Source organism: Schistocerca gregaria, chromosome 2 (genome assembly GCF_023897955.1).
Source record: "Schistocerca gregaria isolate iqSchGreg1 chromosome 2, iqSchGreg1.2, whole genome shotgun sequence".
NCBI lineage: Eukaryota > Metazoa > Arthropoda > Insecta > Orthoptera > Acrididae > Schistocerca > Schistocerca gregaria.
The window spans coordinates 831,271,825-831,292,645 of NC_064921.1; the positions used below are offsets into that span (position 1 = coordinate 831,271,825).

The 20,821-nt window shown below is 43.1% G+C and overlaps 1 protein-coding gene across 1 annotated transcript in view; it reads right to left on the reverse strand.

Annotated features, from left to right (window-relative positions):
- The window catches only part of LOC126335182 (apyrase-like), a 155,977-nt gene that overhangs the window by 15,077 nt on the left and 120,079 nt on the right, over positions 1 to 20,821 (reverse strand). Inside the window, exons 5-7 of the mRNA XM_049998176.1 lie at positions 20,371 to 20,534; positions 13,532 to 13,640; positions 890 to 1,063 (exon numbers count right to left, since the gene is read on the reverse strand). Of these exons, the coding sequence (XP_049854133.1) occupies positions 890 to 1,063; positions 13,532 to 13,640; positions 20,371 to 20,534 (447 nt within the window). The remainder of the gene's footprint in view (positions 1 to 889; positions 1,064 to 13,531; positions 13,641 to 20,370; positions 20,535 to 20,821) is intronic.

Sequence of the window (20,821 nt, forward strand, 5' to 3'; positions counted from 1 at the left end):
TCTTGTTCGCTTTGACGGCACGTTGAACAGTGGACTTTACATTTCAGATGTGTTACGACTCGTGGCTCTACCCTTCATTCGATCCCTGCGAAACTAGATTTCAGCAGGATAATGCACGACCGCATGCGTGTTGCAGGTCCTGTACGGGCCTTTCTGTATACAGGAAATGTTCGACTGCTGACCTGGCCAGCACATTCTCCAGATCACTCACCAATTGAAAACTTCTGGTCAATGATGGCCGAACAACTGGCTCGTCATAATACGCCAGTCACTACTCTATGAACTGTGGTATTGTGTTGAAGCTGCATGGGCAGCTGTACCTGTTCACGCCATCCAAGCCCTGTTTGACTCGATGCTCAGACATATCAAGGCTGTTATTACGGCCAGAGGTGGTTTTTCTGGGTACTGAGTTCTCAGGATCTATGCACCCAAATTGCGTGAAAATGTAATCACATGTCAGTTCTAGTATAATATATTTGTCCAATGAATACCCGTTTATCATCTGCTTTTCTTCTTGGTGTAGCAATTTTATTGGCCAGTAGTGAACATAGACAAGTTGATTTGAAACATGTTACAGTTCAGTTCATATTGGGGTCTGTTTAGCCAAAGATTAGCATACGAGTTTAAGTTGGATAACAGTTCATGTGGACATAGTTTAGGCAATACGTAGACTTTTTGTACAGTGGGAGGTAAATTTTCGCTGCATTTAATACGGAATCACATAGTGGGGAACATAACACTCACTGTACTTGCAAAAGTATGTATTTATACGACAAGCAGTTCATAAGTGACGGCGGCTTAAGCATTCAGACGCGTGAGAAACTAGATTTTCTTAAAACTGAGTGCTATCATGGAGCAATAAAAGTGAAATGGCTGCAGCGCTGCTCACCGGAGTAGTGCAGGAGGTATCTGAAGTAGAGCGGGCCCTGCCTCTTGCTCTTCCACGTGTCCGTGTCGTTTACGGAGAACTCCAGCGCCTTACGGAGCGTCGCCCCTGTGATCTCGATGATGTCTATCGTGTTCTCGAACGGCAATACCGTGATCAAATCACTGTAAGTTATGGCTGCAATAAAGAAATACTCATATCAGTACATTAATATTAATAAGAACATGCTCTTCAGAAAAATAATATATCATACACAAAAATTTGTATTTAAGATTTTTGTTAGGACAGCATTTCTGTTCTTTTGCGTGTTCTCTACCTCTGTTTATATTTTGTGAGCAATGTACCATATTTTATGGAAATGGTAGGTTTAGAGCGAATTATACCTTGACCAGTCCTAAAAGCAGAATAAAGAAAAATATATATATATATAAAGGTAGGGGTGTAAATGTGGAAGCGTGTGGATAATGTGGAAACGTCTAGTATCTGGCCTCCAGACTGCTGCACTCTAGTGGGGCAGCCATAAATTGTTGCAATAGCTCCTATTTGTCACAGTAGAGGGTTAGCAGTTACTTGAGCAACAAACGCCGTGACAGTGATGCAATTTACGTTCGCACATTTTTTTAACCTTTTTCGAGGTGTCTTTTGTTATTACATTTATCTACCGGTACATAATTTGTAGTTATCTTTCTTTACGTCTGATAGCTTATAAAGGGAGGTGCATAGAAGGTTATAGCAGTCCTTTGTCAACATTAAATGGATAGTTGCTTAAAGTAATCCACCGAAATTTAAAATGTCCATTTTGTAGGTAATGTGGAAGGATATATACGATGGCATTGTGGAACCGATTCCACAATACCAACGTCAAATACATTACTTCTAATACGCTTTGCGTATGTTTCAAGCTGCCGCGAAAGCTAACTGATCGGAACCCAAGAGCTATTGTGAAGAAGTGGGATGCTGAAAACATGATTAAGGCTATAATAGCCTTAAGGGAAAAACAGATGGGGTTAAGAAGAGCAGTAAAAGCTTTCAGTTTACCTCAGACAACACTTCAAAGGTTTGTGCACAGTGATATGTCAAATGAAGAAAGTGTTTCTTTGAGACTTGTAAGTAAGCCTGTACTACCTGATGCTATTGAGAAACAGTTGTACAGTATCTCATTGAAATGGATAGTCGCTTCTATGGCCTTACCAGATTAGATATCAAGAGAATGGCATATAAGCTAGCGAAAAGGAATAATATTAATCATCCTTTTACTTCAAATGCTGCAGGTGGAACTTCGTTTGAGCTTTTTCTTAGACGACACAGAAATAAACTCACAATCCACAAACCTATTCTGGAGAGCAAACGGGTTCAACAAAGAACCTGTAGACAAGATTTTTGACATTTTGGACAGTACAGTAAACACTCCTATAGTGCTGATCATGTGTACAATGTGGACGAGACTGGGCTCTCTGTCGTCCAGAGCAGAATACCACATGTAATTGCACTGAAAGGTAAACGTCAAGTAGGAGCTTTCACATCAGTAAAGCGAGGATCCCTGGTGACTGTCATATGCTGTGTAAGTGCTGGCGGTACTTTCATGCCACCAGAGATGGTCTTCCCTAGGATGAACTGGACTGATACTCTACTGAAAGGAGCGCCACCTGGAACAATTGTTAAATGCAATCCTTCAGGCTGGATTCAAACCGAGCTCTTATCCGAGTGGTTTGACCACTTCATTTCTAAGGCACATCCCTCAAAAGAATATCTTGTGTTGGTATTTCTTGAGGGGCATAACAGTCATGCCAGAAACCTTCAAGTTATAGAATGTGCAAGGGAGAACCATGTTACAATCGTGAGCATTCCGCCTCACACCTCTGATAAAACTCAACCACTTGATAAGATCTTTATGATCACTCTAAAAACCTATTACGCTGAGTATGTTCGCCAGTGGTTGCGGCACAGCAGCCGGCCCTTAGGAACATATGACATATGAGTTGTTTGGGAAAGCCTACCTAAAGTGCCGGAGTGGCTCTACTGCTGCAAAAGGATTTTTGGAGACTGGAATTTTCCCATGTGACAGGACTGTTTTTGCAGAAATCAGCTTTATAGCTTCCACATCGGCTTTAGATGAGGCCAGAAGTCTGAGAGGAACTTATGAGAATCCAGCATCTCCAGGTGGAAGTAATGACCTCAGACAAGAAGACACTCAGAAAGCATTCAGACCTGTGACAACTGGCAGCCCAAGTGAAGATGGCCAAAGAGAAAGCAGAAGGTCAACATCGTTGTCAAAAACCTTATCAAACACGTGAGTGTCTTCACAAGATATCATGGCCTAGCGATTCTAGACGCTACAGTATGGAACCGTGCGACCGCAACGGTCGCAGGTTCGAATCCTGCCTCGGGCATGGATGTGTGTGATGTCCTCAGGTTAGTCAGGTTTAAGTAGTTCTACGTTCTAGGGGACTGATGACCTCAGAAATGAAGTCCCATAGTGCTCAGAGCCATCTGAACCATAGCGCCAGATTTGCACCTGGTGAAAAAAATTGGAAGTAATTTTCTTCCAGTGTAAATCGATTCTGTATTAACGTTCGTCGGCATACGATAATTACAGCCCACACTGCACCTCTGAGTCTACCTGCATTTTAATTATAAGCGCCCAGTATAATTTTTGTTTAAGATATTGTGGTGTAATGTACCCTATCCAAGTCTTCAGTTAGGGATGGTATGAGAACCGGTCACATCTAATAAATATTCGATAAAGACCAATATTAGTACATAATCCATCGTTTTCGGGGTCGTTAGCCACATTGGTGACAGAACCTAACCGATGTCTGCCCGACTTGGCACAAATACACTTGCTTTCTGGAAAAAATGCAAGACAGAGACCCCTAACACTTCACTGACTGAGGGTCGAGAGATGACAAAAACATAGCTCAAAAACTCCTGATGCAGTTTGTACCAAACTTGCTATACATATGCGACTCATTTTTCGGCTATAAATACTACGGGAGTAAGATGTCCCTACTACGAGTTGTGGTTGGGGCGGAGATGTGGATGGGCATTCGAAAACGACCGAATTTCTTTCCTGTATGTAGCCGACTTGTAATGCTTCAAAACTACAAAGCCCAATCTGTCTTTTCTTTGTGTTGTTCAGTTGCGTCACCCAAATCGTGAGAATGATCAACGTACACTATGCGATGAAAAGTATCCAGACACCCCGAAAAACATATGTTTTTCATATTAGGTGCATTGTGCTACCAGCTACTGCCAGGTACTCAGTGTCAGAGACCTCAGTAGTCATTAGACATCGTGAAAGGGCAGAATAGGGCGCTCCGCGGAACTCACGGACTTTGAACGTAGTAAGGTGATTGGGTGGCACTTGCGTCTTAAGTCTCTACGCGAGATTTCCGCACTCTTAAACATCCCTAGGTACACTGTTTCCGATATGATAGTGAAGTGGAAACGAGAAGGGACACTTACAGCACAAAAGCGTACAGGCCGACCTCGTCTGGTGGCTGACAGAGACCGCCGACGGTTGAAGACGGTCGTAATGTGTAACAGGTAGACATGTATCCAGACCATCACACGGAAATTCCGAACTGTTCCAGGATCCACTGCAAGTAGTATGTCATTTAGGCTGGAGGTGAGAAAACTTGGATTTCATGGTCGAGCGGCTGCTCATAAGCCACAGATCACGCCTGTAAATGCCAAACAACGCCTCGCTTGGTCGTGTTGTTCCTGGAGGAGACTTGCACTCCTTGTTGTTTTGCGCCGCACTACCACAGCACAAGCCTAAATTGATATTTTAAGCACCTTCTTGCTTCGCATTGTTGAAAAGCAATTCAGTAATGGACTGGCCTGCACAGAGTCCTGACCTAAATTCTATAGAACACCTTTGTGATGTTTTGGAAAGCCGACTTCGGGCCACGCCACCCCGACCGCCATCGATACCTCGCTCAGTGAAGCACTCCGTGAAAAATGGACTGCCATTCCCGCCCCCCCCCCCCCCAAGAAACCTTCCACCACCTGACTGAACGAATGCTTGCGAGAGTGGAAGATCACAGGGTAATGTCATCAAAGCCAACACCATACTGAATTCCAGCATTACCGATGGAGGGCGCCACGAACCTGTAAGTCATTTTGAGCCAGGTGCCCGGATACGTTTGATCATATAGTGTATGCGAAATATAGCCCTATGTATGAGTAAAATACACTTACGGAAAAAATCATAATATCAAAAAATAATTCATGTACAGCAATGAAATTTTGAGAATTCATTTGTCTATTAACATATGTAAGTGATTAGTAGCGCAAGATCGATACGGCATTGCAAATGTGAAATGCTGATACGTTAATAACCGTCAGAATGTTGATTGAGGGCATGCAAATGAGCATGCATTGTGTTGTACAGGTGCCAGACGTCACTCTGTGGCCTGGAGCTTCATGCCTGTTGCACTACGTCGGTCGATACAGGGAAGTTTAATGCTGTTTGTGGATGACGCTGGTGGTGTCGTGCGATGATGTCCCACGTGTGCTCGATTGGAGACTGATATGGTGATCAAGCAGGCTAAAGAAGCGTGTCGTCACTTTGTAGAGCATATTGGATTACATCAGCAGTATGTGGACGAGTTTTATCCAGTTAGAAAACATCCTCTCGAATGCTGTTCATGAATGGCTGCAGAAGAGGTCGAATCACCAGACTGGCGTACAGTTTTGTAGTCAGGGTGCTTGGGATAACCAAGAGAGTGCTCCTGCTGTCATAAGAAATCGCACTCCAGTTGTAGGTAGGGATGGGCTATGATCGCGCTCGAGAAACGCGCGACGCGAAGGCAATTTCTCGAGAATTTCTCGGGTACGCCCGAGAAGTTGACAGTGCTGCGCTCTCTGGGAAATTGCGCAAACCTTCAGTACCCGAAGCACTGAGCCGCAGCGGTCGTACTCGTCGTACGTACGTGCTCAGAAAACTTTGAAAGTCTATGATTGATATCAACTGTACTACCGTTATTAATGTGTACTGAAGTATTAGTATATGTCTCATAAGACAAAAATCATAGAATTGTTATTTAAAACAAAGCACAGAATTCGCATAAAACAGAAGCTTTATTCTTACAAAATAAATTTCCTTGTACATGCATGCTTAAACGTTAAAGAGAAGTGCTATAGCCTTTTATATACAGAAACTGCGTAATGCGTTTACTTACTGAAGAAAGAACGGAAACAAAAGTTGTTAAGCAGAAGGCATTTTCACATCCCATTGCTACACTGCCGTCGATTTCAGTTTAGAAATATGATTTTAATAACCAATTGGCCTTTTAGTCTGCTTCTTTGTTTGTTTATAAGTAGTCCTGTTTTCGAAAATATTGCAAGATATTTTTTTTCCACGACAGCTAGACCCGGGTAACTGTTTCCATTTTTTTTCCAGTAGTGTAAAAGATTATCCGTGCGTTGTAGGTACGGTTCTTCCAAATATCGTTGTACCTCCAGGTCTATGCTATCAAAACTGTTTTTCATTAGACATTTATTGGAAACGTCTTCATCGAAAGAAGCCCATAAGGAACTACTGGCATTTGTACGAAATGGTACTTGTGGCTAGTGTCGTTAGCAGCCGAATGAGTAGATCGCACGGTCTCTACCACGTTTATGCACTCTGCAATTGGGCTTGCAACGGCATGTTTTGAATGAATGGGATTCGTAAATCGTAACGTTTTGAATCTTGGGTCGAGAACTGAGGCAACGGTATGTACTTTGTTTATATTAATCCTAGCCGGGCTATTAATGAGTTGTGCATATGTTGCTGTAGCTCTTGCGCTGTCGTGGAGCCCACTTCCCATTGCATATGGTTAGTATTAGCTGCCTAGCTTTCGAAAGAGAGGTATAGTTTTCAGTTGAGATTTCACTTGTTACCACTTCAAATGGCTCCAGTACACACAAACATTCGCTCAAAATTCGCCACTCGTCAGCTGTGAGGTTCTCTACACCTGAATACGAAGTTGATAAACAGGCTGCAGTGCATTCCTTTTGCTCCACTAGACGTTGTAGCATATAAAACATACTTTTCCATATGGTTTCGGTTTCCTGAATCAATTTATGAACAGGTTTTTTATCTTTATATCCTGGATCTAAATTGATGGTGTGTGCTAAACAAGGCACATGTTGCATATCTATGTTGCCACTGTGAATAAGTTGTTACTGCCGTTGTCAGTTGTGATGCTTACAACTTTGTTTTCAATGTTCCATTTTGAAATAATGTTATCTAACGCCTCACTAATATTTAGCGCTGTATGCTTTTCTGGGAAACGGAATGTCTCGAGAGCTAAAGGTTTCAGGCACCAATTAGTGTTAATGAAATGACCAGTTACAGCAATATATGCCTCAGTATTGAGTGAGGTCCAAATATCGGTCGTTAAAGAAACACAAGTAGAGTCTTCCACGGTCAAGTTTACAGCCTCTTTCTGTTTATGGTAATCGTCCTCAATCATGAGGCGCAACTTTTTTCGTTTTGGTATTGAGTATTGTGGGTCCAACTGTGAAACAAAACGTCGAAAACCCGTGTCCTCGACGATTGAAAGCGGTTGAATATAGTATGTTATCATGGCCACTAGTGCTTCAGCTAGCTGTTCTTGCCGTTTACTTCCCTCTATGAAGAGAAACGTAAGATTTAGGTAAGTGCTCCTGCGAGGGGATACGTTATGCTCGACAAGTAGTCCAATAAAATTGCATATCGTATAGTGCAAAAGCCAGGATAGTATAGGTTTGATTTTGGGGTATGTTGTATGTTACCGAAGTACGATTAAAAAATCAGTTTTTTAAGCGTGGCGGACCGCTTCGGACAGTGCCCGAACTTTTGCACGGAATTCACCTTTTGTACCATAGGTACCTGGATATTTTGTCTGTCTCGCACTATTTGAAGAATGAGCCTCTGTATCCATGGAAGTCGCTGTTTTATTGCCCGATAAATTGTGCAGTTTAAGATGTCTAATCATGCCCGTTGTATTTTTTGATACATTACGGAGATTTTTACGACAAATGTTGCAAGTAACGTTATCTCCATCGTCCGTAAAGTATTGCCGGCACCATGACGTCCGTTTTCGAGTGTCCATATTGATTTGAATAACAACTTTACTCGAATGAAACCTGATACATACTAGTTACGAGCACAGCGAGCAGCTAGCGTGTTTGTCTAGCGGCGGCATTCAATTCATAAAACAACAGCGGCGCGGCGTATGTTGTCGCAGCCAAGTGGCGCGCAGCGACACACGCCGCCGAGCCACTTCTCGTGAGCTTGTCGAGAATTGCTTGAGCACTAGAGGCTCGAGAAATTCTCGGTTCGCTCGATTCGCCGCGCCTCGCCGTCCCAACACTGGTTGTAGGTCTAGTGTGTCTTGGCCGCAGCAGATTCGATACAGCTCTAACAGAAACCTGGCCTTGACTGGCACCGAAAAAGAATAATGTTGCATCAGAAAACACAACAGATCTCGACCCTGGCCTGCATTGAGCTCTCAGTTGACCACCACTGAACTCGAAAATGGCGGTGGTTTCGTGTCGGTGGCTCGGAGATGTCCTTGAAGTAACTTGCTGCTCAGGTTGCCGCCGAACACGATAGTCTTCCCTCTAGGTAGTGCCACGTGGCCGTCCGGAGCCCGGTCATCTTGCGACCGTATATTCTCTTGAGCACCTCTGCCAGCAATCATTTATAGTGGTTACATGCAGGACAAGTCTTTCTGCAATATCGCAAATGGGACAACTTACACTACACGACCTCGCTCAGATTCAGTGAGGTGTTGATAACGGTGTCTTCGTCGCGTTAAAGGTATTCTTGACTAACATCAACTCACCGCGTCCAGTGTCAAAGGTAACTAACGCTGACGACCGTTACAGCGTGTATTTAAAGCCAGGGTGATTTGCAACCTCATAGTGGCCCTACTAGCGCCACTGTGACGCGACTGTCGCGAAATATGGATAGACCTCATCTTCCACATATAGAAACACGCCTACCAGCTTTATGTCGCACAACTCATTCTCGGTGTTGCGATTTTTTTTCCGTCAGTGTATAATTACGTGATTTATGCGTTCACTGGTGTAGGCGTGAGTAAATGCTAGTACGATCTAGAATGAATTTTCCGTCTGCAGGGGAGTGCGCGCTGGTTTTGAACTCCCGACTTTGATTCGAACATTGGACATTGGCATTTCGCGTGCATGTACTCTGCAGATTTAAGTATCCTATCACGATGTGCCTTCGCAGCTTCACTTCCGCCTGTAACCCCATTCCCCAACCTTCAGATCTTCACAGAAAATTCTCCTGCACACGTTGAGGGACCAGTAGTCCCGGAAGAAAGAGGTTTGGAAGCTACAAGACGTACTGATGGAAACAACGCTGTGAGGTCGCTTTATGAGGCGTGCTTGGATAGCTCACTCGGTAGACTAAAAGTCCGCGAAAGGCAAAGGTGCCAGTTTTGATCTGCCATGATTAATTATCATTTTGTGTACGTGATTTAAAATGACACTTAAGAGAAATAAGTTAGTTTTTTAAGCCGAATTACTTCATGCATTGCTCTCTTGACGGCCAAATGCGTTTCTTTCAGCATTTCTCCATCTATAGCCCTGTGCTTTGTTTTACGCTTATTATGCAGTAGTTCCTATTTTTTTTTAGAAGAGTCCCTCCCATCATGAACTGTTCTAATGGATACATAACTATCCAGTGTGTGGTGAACTGTTCTTTTAGACTTGAGCCGTACTTCCTCTACATGCTCCTGTTCTGAACTAGAACTTTCAAGTTCCTCATCGAGATATACCACTACTGCTTTGTTTATGTTTACTGAACTTATAAATCTTTCTACTTGTTTCTGTCGCCCTTTGCACTTGGATGATCATTTTTTTCTACAACTGCCTCATAGTAACTTATACCTTACTTCAATGTGGACAAGCTTAAAGAGGTCAAGTGTATCTCTCGCCATTAGGTCGAACACATTTCCGAACAATCTGTTTGAAGTAGTTTTCAAAGAAGCATTTACTAGTGTATCACAAGATGTCTTGTCACGCCCACTACTGACAAAGCTGTAATTTTACCAATTGATTGTTGGATGATTTAAGTCTTCACCGTTAAGTACTGTATGGCTGGGGAGCTTATGTGCAAGTGAAGTTTTCGGTTATATCGGGAGGTGAGTCTGGTGTTCGGTAGAAGCCTTCAGTTACAATTTTATTCTCACCTCTGGTACTCAGTCTTGTCCAAAACATGTCAAATGCAGCTTCAATTTCTGTCTCGGTGGATTTGAGTTTCTTGAGATCAGTCTATCCTTTCCCTGTACCCTGAAACTTCCTCCAAAAATCTCGCTGCTATCAACTTCAGGTTTTAACCAGATTCCTGTTCGTGGTGCTATATGAGTTTCACTGCTTTTAAGGAACGCTTCAAACTCTTGAACTTCGTTACAAATGTTTCGGCAGTTTACTGCTAGGATTTCAATACTCTGTGTTTTGGATCTTAGACTAATACTTCCAGATATCCTCCAGCTACCGTTATCTGATACGGAGAGCCACCTAATCTACGAAACCCTTGTGTGCTCCCCGCACATATTCAGCTACCTGGATGGCAACCTCTAGTTTATAGTGCACACCTCATCCATTAAGGCATACCCTACAGTTCTTATCTCGATGGTGCAAGTCCAGGAAGTCACAGCCTCACTTGTCACAGAACTCTCGATGTCTCTAGTTCAGTCCTTCCACTCAACGCAGAGCCAGGAGGCCACGATGAGTTCTGGAGTCAATGCTGGAAACTTAACTTCGTTGAAACCCCGCCACTGGAATTATCCAAGTATGACCTCTGAACCCAGACGACTGTTTGTTCCAACATGCGCCGAAATCTCCAGTTGGTTGCACCCCTTTCCCTCAACGGCTGCCGGAATAGCTTCTTCACCATGTTGAACGGTGGCAGGCATACACACCGAGTACATCTGGTATTCTTTCCTGTTCCTCACAGTCGTTGCCCTAGGTGTACCAATATCCGCCGTAAGCTTAACCTGCTAGCGACTAATAGACCCCTTCCATTTTATGTTTTGTAAAGAAATTATATAATTTTTTTATGAATATGTAGACAATAGTTCAACTACGAGTACCAGAGATTAATGGTAATGCATTTGCTGAACAAAAGAAGCTTTACGCTCTTCGTTTATTAGTTTTAGGATAGGTTACCTTTCGCTGTTATCCTGCCCTAGTGTAAAGACGTGTTGTGCCTTTTCTTACTGATAAAATTGGGTTAAATAATGAAAGTGATTTTGAAGCAGAGCGATTTCGTCTTATGTCATACCATGGGTCCGAGCTCCTGAAATTCAGGAAAATTATTACTATTCTTTTTATTTTATGCAGAGAATTTAGATGGAGGCGACGATCTTCACGGCGACGCTGCTCTACAATAGAGGTACGTGAACGAGTTCATCATTTTCCTTTCGTGGCCGCTACCGTCAATTTCAATATATTTGCCGCGACGTTCAGAACCTGCAGTCTTTCTTTTCATTTAATTTTGAAGTCCACGCGAGTATGTTCTAAGATGAATAAATGCATTTAACTGTTATTCTTTGTTGTCCAGGCCACGGGGGATGATTGCACTCAAAATGTACGTGCCTCTATCCCGTTCGCATGTTCGCATACATTTTAGTGTGTACAAGCGTGACTATATTTAACACTCATTTCCTACACCGTATTAACGCCCCTTTCTTTTTTTTTTTGCCACTCATTCGCAAAGGTACGTGCCCTCTTATTTGATGTAGTCAGTCGGCCGTATTCTTTAATAACCCTAATAACATTATTTGTAATATTCAGTGGCTTAGTTTCTACAATTGATCTTTGCCTGTGTCGCAACAGCGCTTCACGCGAAATATTTATTACTTGACATCCACTATAATATTTATTTCAGAATTCCGACGAGCGACTGGATAAAGATTTTTTCTAACAATAACAATAGCAAAACATAATAATATAAGAGGACGCGCTACAGTTTGCCTTCTGTTGACGTAGGACACAGCAGCTTTTCTTACCGATGAAGTGAGTCCCACTAGCCCAGTTTTAGTTTGAATGGAAGGCAGCACATCGAACTTGTCGGTTAGCGGGATAGGTATAACACGTCGATTCTTCCCTAATCCCTGTCCCCCACCTGCTGTTCTGCATCACTGTTAATGCTCAACTCCCACTGTCGGATAAACAAACCTCAGACCAGAGCAGTACTGATTGCAAGCTTGAGGGCGACGTGTAAAATAGACAGTACTATTCTCAACAGCATGAACCAAATACACGAGAAATTTAAATATTTAAGAGAGATAGTGCACCGCAGTAGGCAAGAATAGGAGGAATTAATCAATAGTAGGGTATCGAAATTAGACAAAAAACTTTTACAATGAAACAATAATCAGTTTTGGACTTGAGCTAAGACACAAGTCCTCAGAGGAAAAGGTGTTTGATGCACTGGAAACTTCGACTGTGAATGTAAAGGGCTGTCCGGCAAACAATGCAAGATGCTGACCAGTGGTCACATTTTCTGAATGGCCGACGATCGGGAATCTAAAACTGTCTGCAATATATAGCTCCAAAACAGATTACAAAAATGTTCAAATGTGTGTGAAATCTTATGGGACTTAACTGCTAGGGTCATCAGTCCCTAAGCTTACACACTACTTAAACTAAATTATCCTAAGGACAAACACACACACCCATACTCGAGGGAGGACTCGAACCTCCTTCGGGTCAGCCGCACAGTCCATGACTGCAGCGCCTTAGACCGCTCGGAATGGATTACATAAACTGGTTTCCTGGGAAACAAGATCTGTGGCGGTAATAATGTCATGCCAAATTGAAATATTTTCAATAGGCCTAAGGTTGATTTCGTTGTGATAGTCATTGAAGTTAAACAAATTTAGGTGTCGTGATTTTTGTGACGAGGGCGTAAGGTTTGTTGGTGACCGCTCACAACAATACGGACGAAATCTGGTTTCCTAATACGGTGTGAGGCCATCGCTTCAGCGATGCTAGAGTCCAAATCTTTTGTGCTCCAGTGCTTCAAAAGTTTCAAGAACATTGTAAAATGACTTACTTTACACCAAAGTTGCTACAGGAAACACCTGCTCCACTTTGACTTACTTGTTAGTCGCATCCCCATTATACTACTGAGGAAAAGAGGAGGATGTCAACCATATCTTCTTGGTCCTAATGATCAAATACTGTTCTACGAGTCAAGTGCTACAACACCTGCCCAACACTGTGTACTCCTCCGGCCACACCTACAACTGTGCTGTTATATGTAACACTGCTTTCATACTAATTTTCCGTTAAGTGATGAAAAGTGGGTTGGCAAACGGTAACTTACTTTGTGTGAACTAGTCCGAACACCAAAAAGTCAAATAACTTACAGATATCAACCGCATCAGGTGAACGTGAGTGCAGTCAGTAAACGCTTGACAGAAAGAGGAATTTGGATAAAATTTCCTTGGGTTTTTTTTCTTCTTGTTAGCAGATGTGTAAAATTTTGTATGTTCCATTTGCAATAGAAACGCTAATTGGGGTCCGTAAATCTCAAGTGTTCAAATACAATCTGAAACGATCACACGCGATGGACTTACGAGTCCTTCACAGTCAAATAAATAAAAAAGTAGTGCACAAGAAAAGGCCTTTACTTACTTCCGTTGTTGATCTCCTCAATAGACGCCCGGATGCCTCCAGAATTGGTGATGGCTATGGGAGCCTCCGTCCATCGCTGGGAACTGGAGTTGCTCTGCAACACTGCCATCTGAAGGGAACAAAAACCAATCATCAAGGTTGCCTGTGTCTCATTGGATCATAGCGGCATCCACTTTACCTCTCTTGGCGTATTGTACAAATTAACCACTAATATGAGAGATCACGCTGAATGAAGCTTTAACAGATGTCTGTACCATTTGAAGAAATTACAATCCCTACAATACTGACGAAACAGGAAAGGAATTTGGGACACCATTCCTCCTTTAGTTCCCTCCTCAATCTTGTTGAACGTGCACAGTTTTCCAATTAGAGCTATAATCATAAACAATCTGGACAGGTAGTAGCAGGGTTCGCATTCCGAGGGTTCCGTACAAACTTAATTATGTATACAGATGTTCATCTACAGGTTTTGATGAGTGAGTGTGTGGATGTCAAAATATGTGCAATAAATAACCTTCTATTTTGACTGTATTGACAGAACCTTAAATTCTTTGCAACACCAAGGTACCGTAGATTTTCGTATTTGACATAAATTTCATTTTGTTACCTCTACCTATTCTTTAGAAAAAGGGCTCTTAACAGGCAGACAGGCGAGTGAACGACAAAATGATCCTTTAATGGTTCATTTTTACGAATTGAAGTATAGAACACTAAGAAACAGCAATAATCCTGGAAATAAGAGACAGTTAATACAAAAGTAAACTAGTGTGGCGTTGTTATGGCAACAGCGCATAACACTAACACATGCAAATACTCGAACTCACAATTCGCCCACATTTTGTGTAAACAACCGATAACGGGAGACGAAAGAAACAGAAGGTTTCCAGATGTGGTATTACAGAAAGGTGCTCAAAATAAACAGACTGATAAGAAATGAGAAAGTCCACCACAGGATCGGCGAGGAAAGGAATTTGTGGTAAACGCAAAGTAGAAGACGGAAGAGAATGGTAGTACACGACGACAGAGTAACGTTGATGATGTTACAGGACGAAAATAGTAGCAGAAGTTGAAAGTAGGCTGTTTAGGTTTTTATGTTGGCAACGTCACGTAGCGCTCTGTATGGAAACCATTGACTGCTGTGTGCAGTCTGTGGCTGGTTTGCATTGTTGGAATTTGCTATTGTAGTGTTGGGCAGTTGACTGTTAACAGCGCGTAGCGTTGCGCAGTTGGAGGTGAGCCGCCAGCAGTGATGGTTGTGGGGGGAGAGATGGCGGAGTTTTGAGAGCGGATGATCTGGACGTGTGCCCATCAGAAAGAATAAATTTGTAAGACTGGGTGTCATGAACTGATATATATATTATGACTTTGAACACTATTAAGGTAAAAACATTGTTTGTTCTCTATCAAAGTCTCTCATTTGCTAACTATTCCTATCGGTAGCTAGTGACTTCAGTAGTTAGAATCTTTTATTTAGCTGGCAGTATTGGCGCTCGGTGTATTGCAGTAGTTCGAGTAACGAAGATTTTTGTGAGGTAAGTGATTCATGAAAGGTGTAGGTTATTGTTAGTCACGGCCATTCTTTTGTAAGGATTATTGAAAGTCAGATTGCGTTGCGCTAAAAATATTGTGTGTCAGTATAGTGATAATCAGAGTAAGTAAAGAGAGAAATATCTGAGTACGTTCAGTTTTGCTCAGCTGTTTGAAAATCAAATAACGTAAGGGGTTTACCAGCACAGTCATTCACTAATTTTTCTAAGGGGACGTTTCAAAGTGACAAAATGGTTCAAATGGCTCTGAGCACTATGGGACTTAACTTCTGAGGTCATCACTCCCCTAGAACTTAGAACTACTTAAACCTAACTAACCTAAGGATATCACACACAACCATGTCCGAGGCAGGATTCGAATCTGAGACCGTAGCGGTCGCGCCGTTCCAGCCTAGAACCGCTCGGCCACACCAGCCGGCTTCAAAGTGACAGATTGGTATATAAACAACAAGTGACTGACGACGATGGGTGTGTTATTCTGAGGTGAAAAGATTAGCACAGGAGAGTAGAGTGTGTAATTGGTGGGGTAGTAGTAAGCGAAAGGCCAGCTTCGTCCGAATATGTCTAAATATCACATACCGGGCCAATTGGAACAGAAGGTTTTCGCTTTTGTTTATACTTTGAGGCTACAATTCTATATCCCAAACGATAATCCAAGAGCGATATAACACGTCTACGACACGTGTTATGTTTCTATCATCACTTCTGTCAGCCAACTGTCCCTTCTTCTGGTCAGTGTTTTCCATATACTTATTTCCTCGTCGATTCTGCGGAGAAACTCCTCATTTCGTAGCTTATCAGGCGACCTAATATTCATCATTTTTCTGTAGCACCACATTTCAAAGGTTTCGATTCTCTTCTGTTCCGGTTTTCCCACCGCCCATGTGTCTCTACCAAAGAATTCAGTGCTCCAAACGTTCTCAGATATTCCTTCTTCAAACTGAGACCTATGTTTGGTACTAGTGGACGTCTATTGGCGAGGAAAGCCATTTTTGCTTTTGATGTTCTCATTTCTCCGTCCATCATTGGTTATTTTTCTGCCTTAACTTCGTCTACTTTGTGATCCCGAATACTCATGTTAAGTTTCTCCCTGTTCTCATTTCCGCTCTTTATCATTATTTTCGTCTTTCGTCGACTTATTGCAAGCAATATTATGTACTAATTAGACTGTTCATTCCATTCAAAACATCCTGTAATTCTACTTCAGGGCCGATGAGGACAGAAATCTAATAAATGAATCTATCGTCGATATCCTTTCACAAGAAATTTTAATGCCACGCTTGATTCTTTCTTATATTTGCGTCATTTCTTCTTCGATGAGCAGTTTGGACACGAGGAGCGAAAGATTACATCCCTTTTTAATCCGAGCACTTCGTCTTCCACTTTTATTGCCCCCCTTTTGGTTTGTGTACATATTGTATTACCTGTCTTTCCGTATAGCTTACCCTGTTTTGTCACAGGATTTCGAACATCTTGCACCATTTCACACTGTCGAATGGCCGGCCATTGTGTCCGAGCGGTTCTAGGCCCTTCAGTCTGGAACCGCGCGACCGCTACGGTCGCAGGTTCGAATCCTGACTCGGGCATGGATGTGTGTGATGTCGTTAGGTTAGTTAGGTTTAAGTAGTTCTAAATTCTAGGGATGACCTCAGCTGTTAAGTCCCATAGTGCTCAGAGCCATTTTTTGAAAACTGTCGAACGCTTCTTCCAGGTCGATAAACCTTGTGACATTGTCCTGATTTTTCTTCAGTGTTGTTTCCATTGTCAACCACAAAATCTCAACTGTCTCTCTGGTGCCTTTACCTTTCCTAAAGCCAAACTGATCGTCATCTAACAGATCCTCAGCTTTCTTTTCCACACTTCTGTATGCATGAGATGTTGAGCTGATTGTGCGATAATCCCCGCACTTGTCGGCTCTTGCAGTCTTCAGAATTGTGTGGATGATATACTTCCGAAAGTCTGGTCGTACATCGTCAGTCTCATACATTCTACACAGCAACAAGAATAGTCGTTTTGTTGCCATTTCCCTCCAATGATGTTAGAAATTCCGGTGGAATATTATCTGTCCCTACTGCATTATTTGATCTTAAGTCTTCCAAAGCTCTTCCCTATCGACTCTTGTTTCATCTTCTATCATCTCATCAGGTGAGTCCTCCCTTCATAGCGGCTTCCATGTACTCTCCACCTAAGCGCTCTTCCTCAGCATTTAACGATAGAATTCCCGTCGCCCTCTTAATGTTACCACACTTGCTTTTAAGTTCACCTAAGGTTGTTTTGACTTTTGTATACTCTGAGTCAGTTCTTCTGACAATCATATCTTTTTCGATTTCTTCACATTTTTCATGCAGCTACTTCGTCTTAGCTTCCCTGGTCTTCCTATTTATCTCGTTCCTAAGCGACTTACATGTCTGTATTCCTGAATATCTTTGTACTTTCTTCTTTTGTCGATCAACTTTCTGTTCTTATCCATGTTTTCTATGCAGTTACCTTCCCTATATGTAAGTTTTTCAGTTCAGTTTCCCCTACCGACAGATATACGCTGAGGTGACAAAGTCAAGGGATAGCGACATGTACAAACACAGACAGTGCTAGTATCGCGTACGTAAGGTGTAAAAGGGCAGCACACTGGCGGCTTGTCACTTGTTCTCAGGTGATTCAAGTGGAAAGATGCCCGACGTGATTAGGGTCACACGACGGCAATAAAGACGCAACGTGGAATGGTAGTTGGAGATAAGCGCATGGGATATTTCATATCAGGAATTCAACATTCCACGATCCACTGTGGCAAGAGTGTGCCGAGAATACCTGGTTTCAGGCATTACCTCTCACCACTGACAACGCAGTGGCCGAGAGCCGGCACTTAACGTCCGAGTCTGCTTAGTCTTGTCAGTGTTGACAGACAAACAATACTGCGTGAAATATCCGCAGAAACCAGTATGTGACGTTCAACGAACGTATCCGCAATGATAGTGCGGAGAAATTTGGCAGCAGACGACCGACGCTAGTGGCTTTGCTAACTGCACCCTAATTGCTGGGAATACGTGGTCTGGTCAGATGGATTCCAATTTCAATTGGTAAGAGCCGATAGTATGATTCGAGCGCGCGCAGACCCCACGAAGCCGGGGAACCAAGTTATCAAAAAGGCACCGAGTGGGCTGGTGGTGGCTCCATAATGGTGTGGGCTGTGTTTACAGGAATGTACTGGGTCCTCTGGTCCAGCTGACCCGATCATTGACTGGAAATGGTTACGTTTGGCTACTTGCAGACTATTTACAAACACCGATGGAATTTTTATGGATGACAATGCGCCATGTCACCTGGCTACGATTGTTCGCAATTGGCTTGAAGAACATTCTGGATAATTCGAGCGAATTATACGGCCACCCAGATCTCCCGACATGAATCCCATCGCACATTTAAGAGACAAAATTGAGAGGTCTGTTGTTGCACCAAATCCTGCAGTGACAACAATTTCGAAATTATGAACGGCTGTAGAGGCAACATAGCTCAAAATATTTCTACGAGTGATTTCCAACGACCTATTACGAGGATCACTCCAAAAGAAATGCACACTATTTTTGTAAAAATACAGTTTTCATTATGCATGTGTGAAAGTTTTACAGTGTGCAGATACATCCTTCCCATTTGTTTTCAAACTTAGTTCAACCTGTTCCCGTGAGTGGCGCCGTCACAGCATGTCTTCAAGATGGCGGCTACACTTGACGTTCGTCAGAAGCAACGTTCTGTCATAGAATTCCTGTGCTGTGAAAACGAGACAGTGGGAAACATCCACAACAGGTTGAAAAAGGTGTATGGAGATGCTGCTGTCGGTCGCAGTACAGTTAGTCGGTGGGCAAGCAGGTTACGTGATGAAAGCGGCCACGGCAATATTGAGGATTGTCCTCGCAGCGGCAGGCCTCGTACCGCAGACTCTCCAGGCAATGTGCAGAGAGTTAACAATTTGGTGACTGCTGACAGACGCATCATAATGAACGAATTGTCACGCTACGTTGGGATAGGGGAAGGAAGTGTTTGCAGAATACCGAAAGTGTTGACGTTAAAAAAGGTTTGTGACAGGTGGGTTCCCAGGATGTTGTCAGTGGCTCACAAAGAAACAAGAAAAACGGTATGCATCAAACTTTTGGAACAGTACGAGAATGGTGGAAATGAATTTCTTGGAAGAATTGTGACAGGTGATGAAACATGGCTCCATCATTTCTCACCAGAGGCGAAGAGGCAATCAGTTGAGTGGCATCATGCAAATTCACCCAAGAAAAAAGAAACTGAAAACCACACCTTCTGCTGGAAAAGTTATGGCTACGGTGTTTTTCGATTCCGAAGGACTCTTGCTTGTGGACATCACGCCAAGTGGAACCACCATAAATTCTGATGCATATATGACGACATTGAAAAAACTTCAAGCTCGACTGAGTCGCGTTCGACCACATCGCCAAAGCAGGATGTTTTGCTGTTGCACGACAATGTACGGCCCCATGTTAGTCAGAAAATCATGGAAGCGATCACAAAATTCGGAGGGACAACACTGAAACACCGGCCTTACAGTCTTGACCTGGCTCCATGTGACTATCACCTCTTTGGGAAACTGAAAGGCTCTCTTGTGCACGCTCCCAAACAGTGTCTCCAACAGGTTGGTCCAAAATTTAACCATGCGGGTATACAGGCGCTGGGTCCAAGATGGCGTAAGGCAGTTATGTGGAGAAATGAATATATTGTTCCTAAAGGTTGTATCTATACACTGTAAAACTTTCAAACATGTAGAATAAAGATGGATTAAAAAAATAGTGTGCATTTTCTTTGGAGTGACCCTCGTAAGTACATGCCGCGTCGAGTTGCTGCATTGCGCCGAGCAAAAGGAACTCCGACACGATATTAGAAGATATCCCACGACTTATGTCACCTCATTGTACTTACCAACACAACTTCCTTCTCATAACGTGCTTTAGTCCAAATGAAATCAAGCTGTCCGTCTGTGTGTGTGTGTGTGTGTGTGTGTGTGTGTGTGTGTGTGTGTGGTCCCGACGCAACTTCCCTTTTCAGTGCTGCGATATGGAGACCTGTTTTGACTTATCAGTATTTTCGTGGCACATAGCAGAAGAGAGCTCTGGATTGGACTGTAGCCATCTAAATTCACCGTGTGTTATTGATGAAATCCACAAGCTGTATTTGTGGCATCCTCCAGCAGCGCTCAGAGTTTTACTTTTTATCGACCCCAAGCACAGGAAACATCACGAAGTGCCCTCACCAATCCTTCCGAGTGTGTTGCAACCATACCTCGTCTAGCATCGCACCAGTGATGAAGTTGCCCATGTTGCACTCCCCTCGCTTGCAGGCATTGCTCGACGTGTCGAGGAAGACTTTGGTCTCCCCCACCTTGCGGGTCTCCAGTTCCTCCAGGCCAGCCTGCCATGGAGCCAGTGCTTCAAGAATCTCTGGGTCTGCAAAAGAAGGAAGGAGTTGAAGCAGCATCGGGACCACACAAGCAAGTTATATATTTCTGTCTGAAGTAATACATCCGTAATTTCCTTTCACGTGAACTCTGGCTGTTACAACCGGTGGAGGAGTGACCTGCAGTATACTGTAAAACGTACACATCCACAACTGTCTACGCAGAAAATTTGAAGAGAGAGGCGTGCTAGGTTAGCCCCAGCAGCTGTGCAAAGCCACTATGCAAGGGTGGCGTAGTGGCTGGAGCATTGGCCTAGTGAGTAGGAGACCTGGGTTC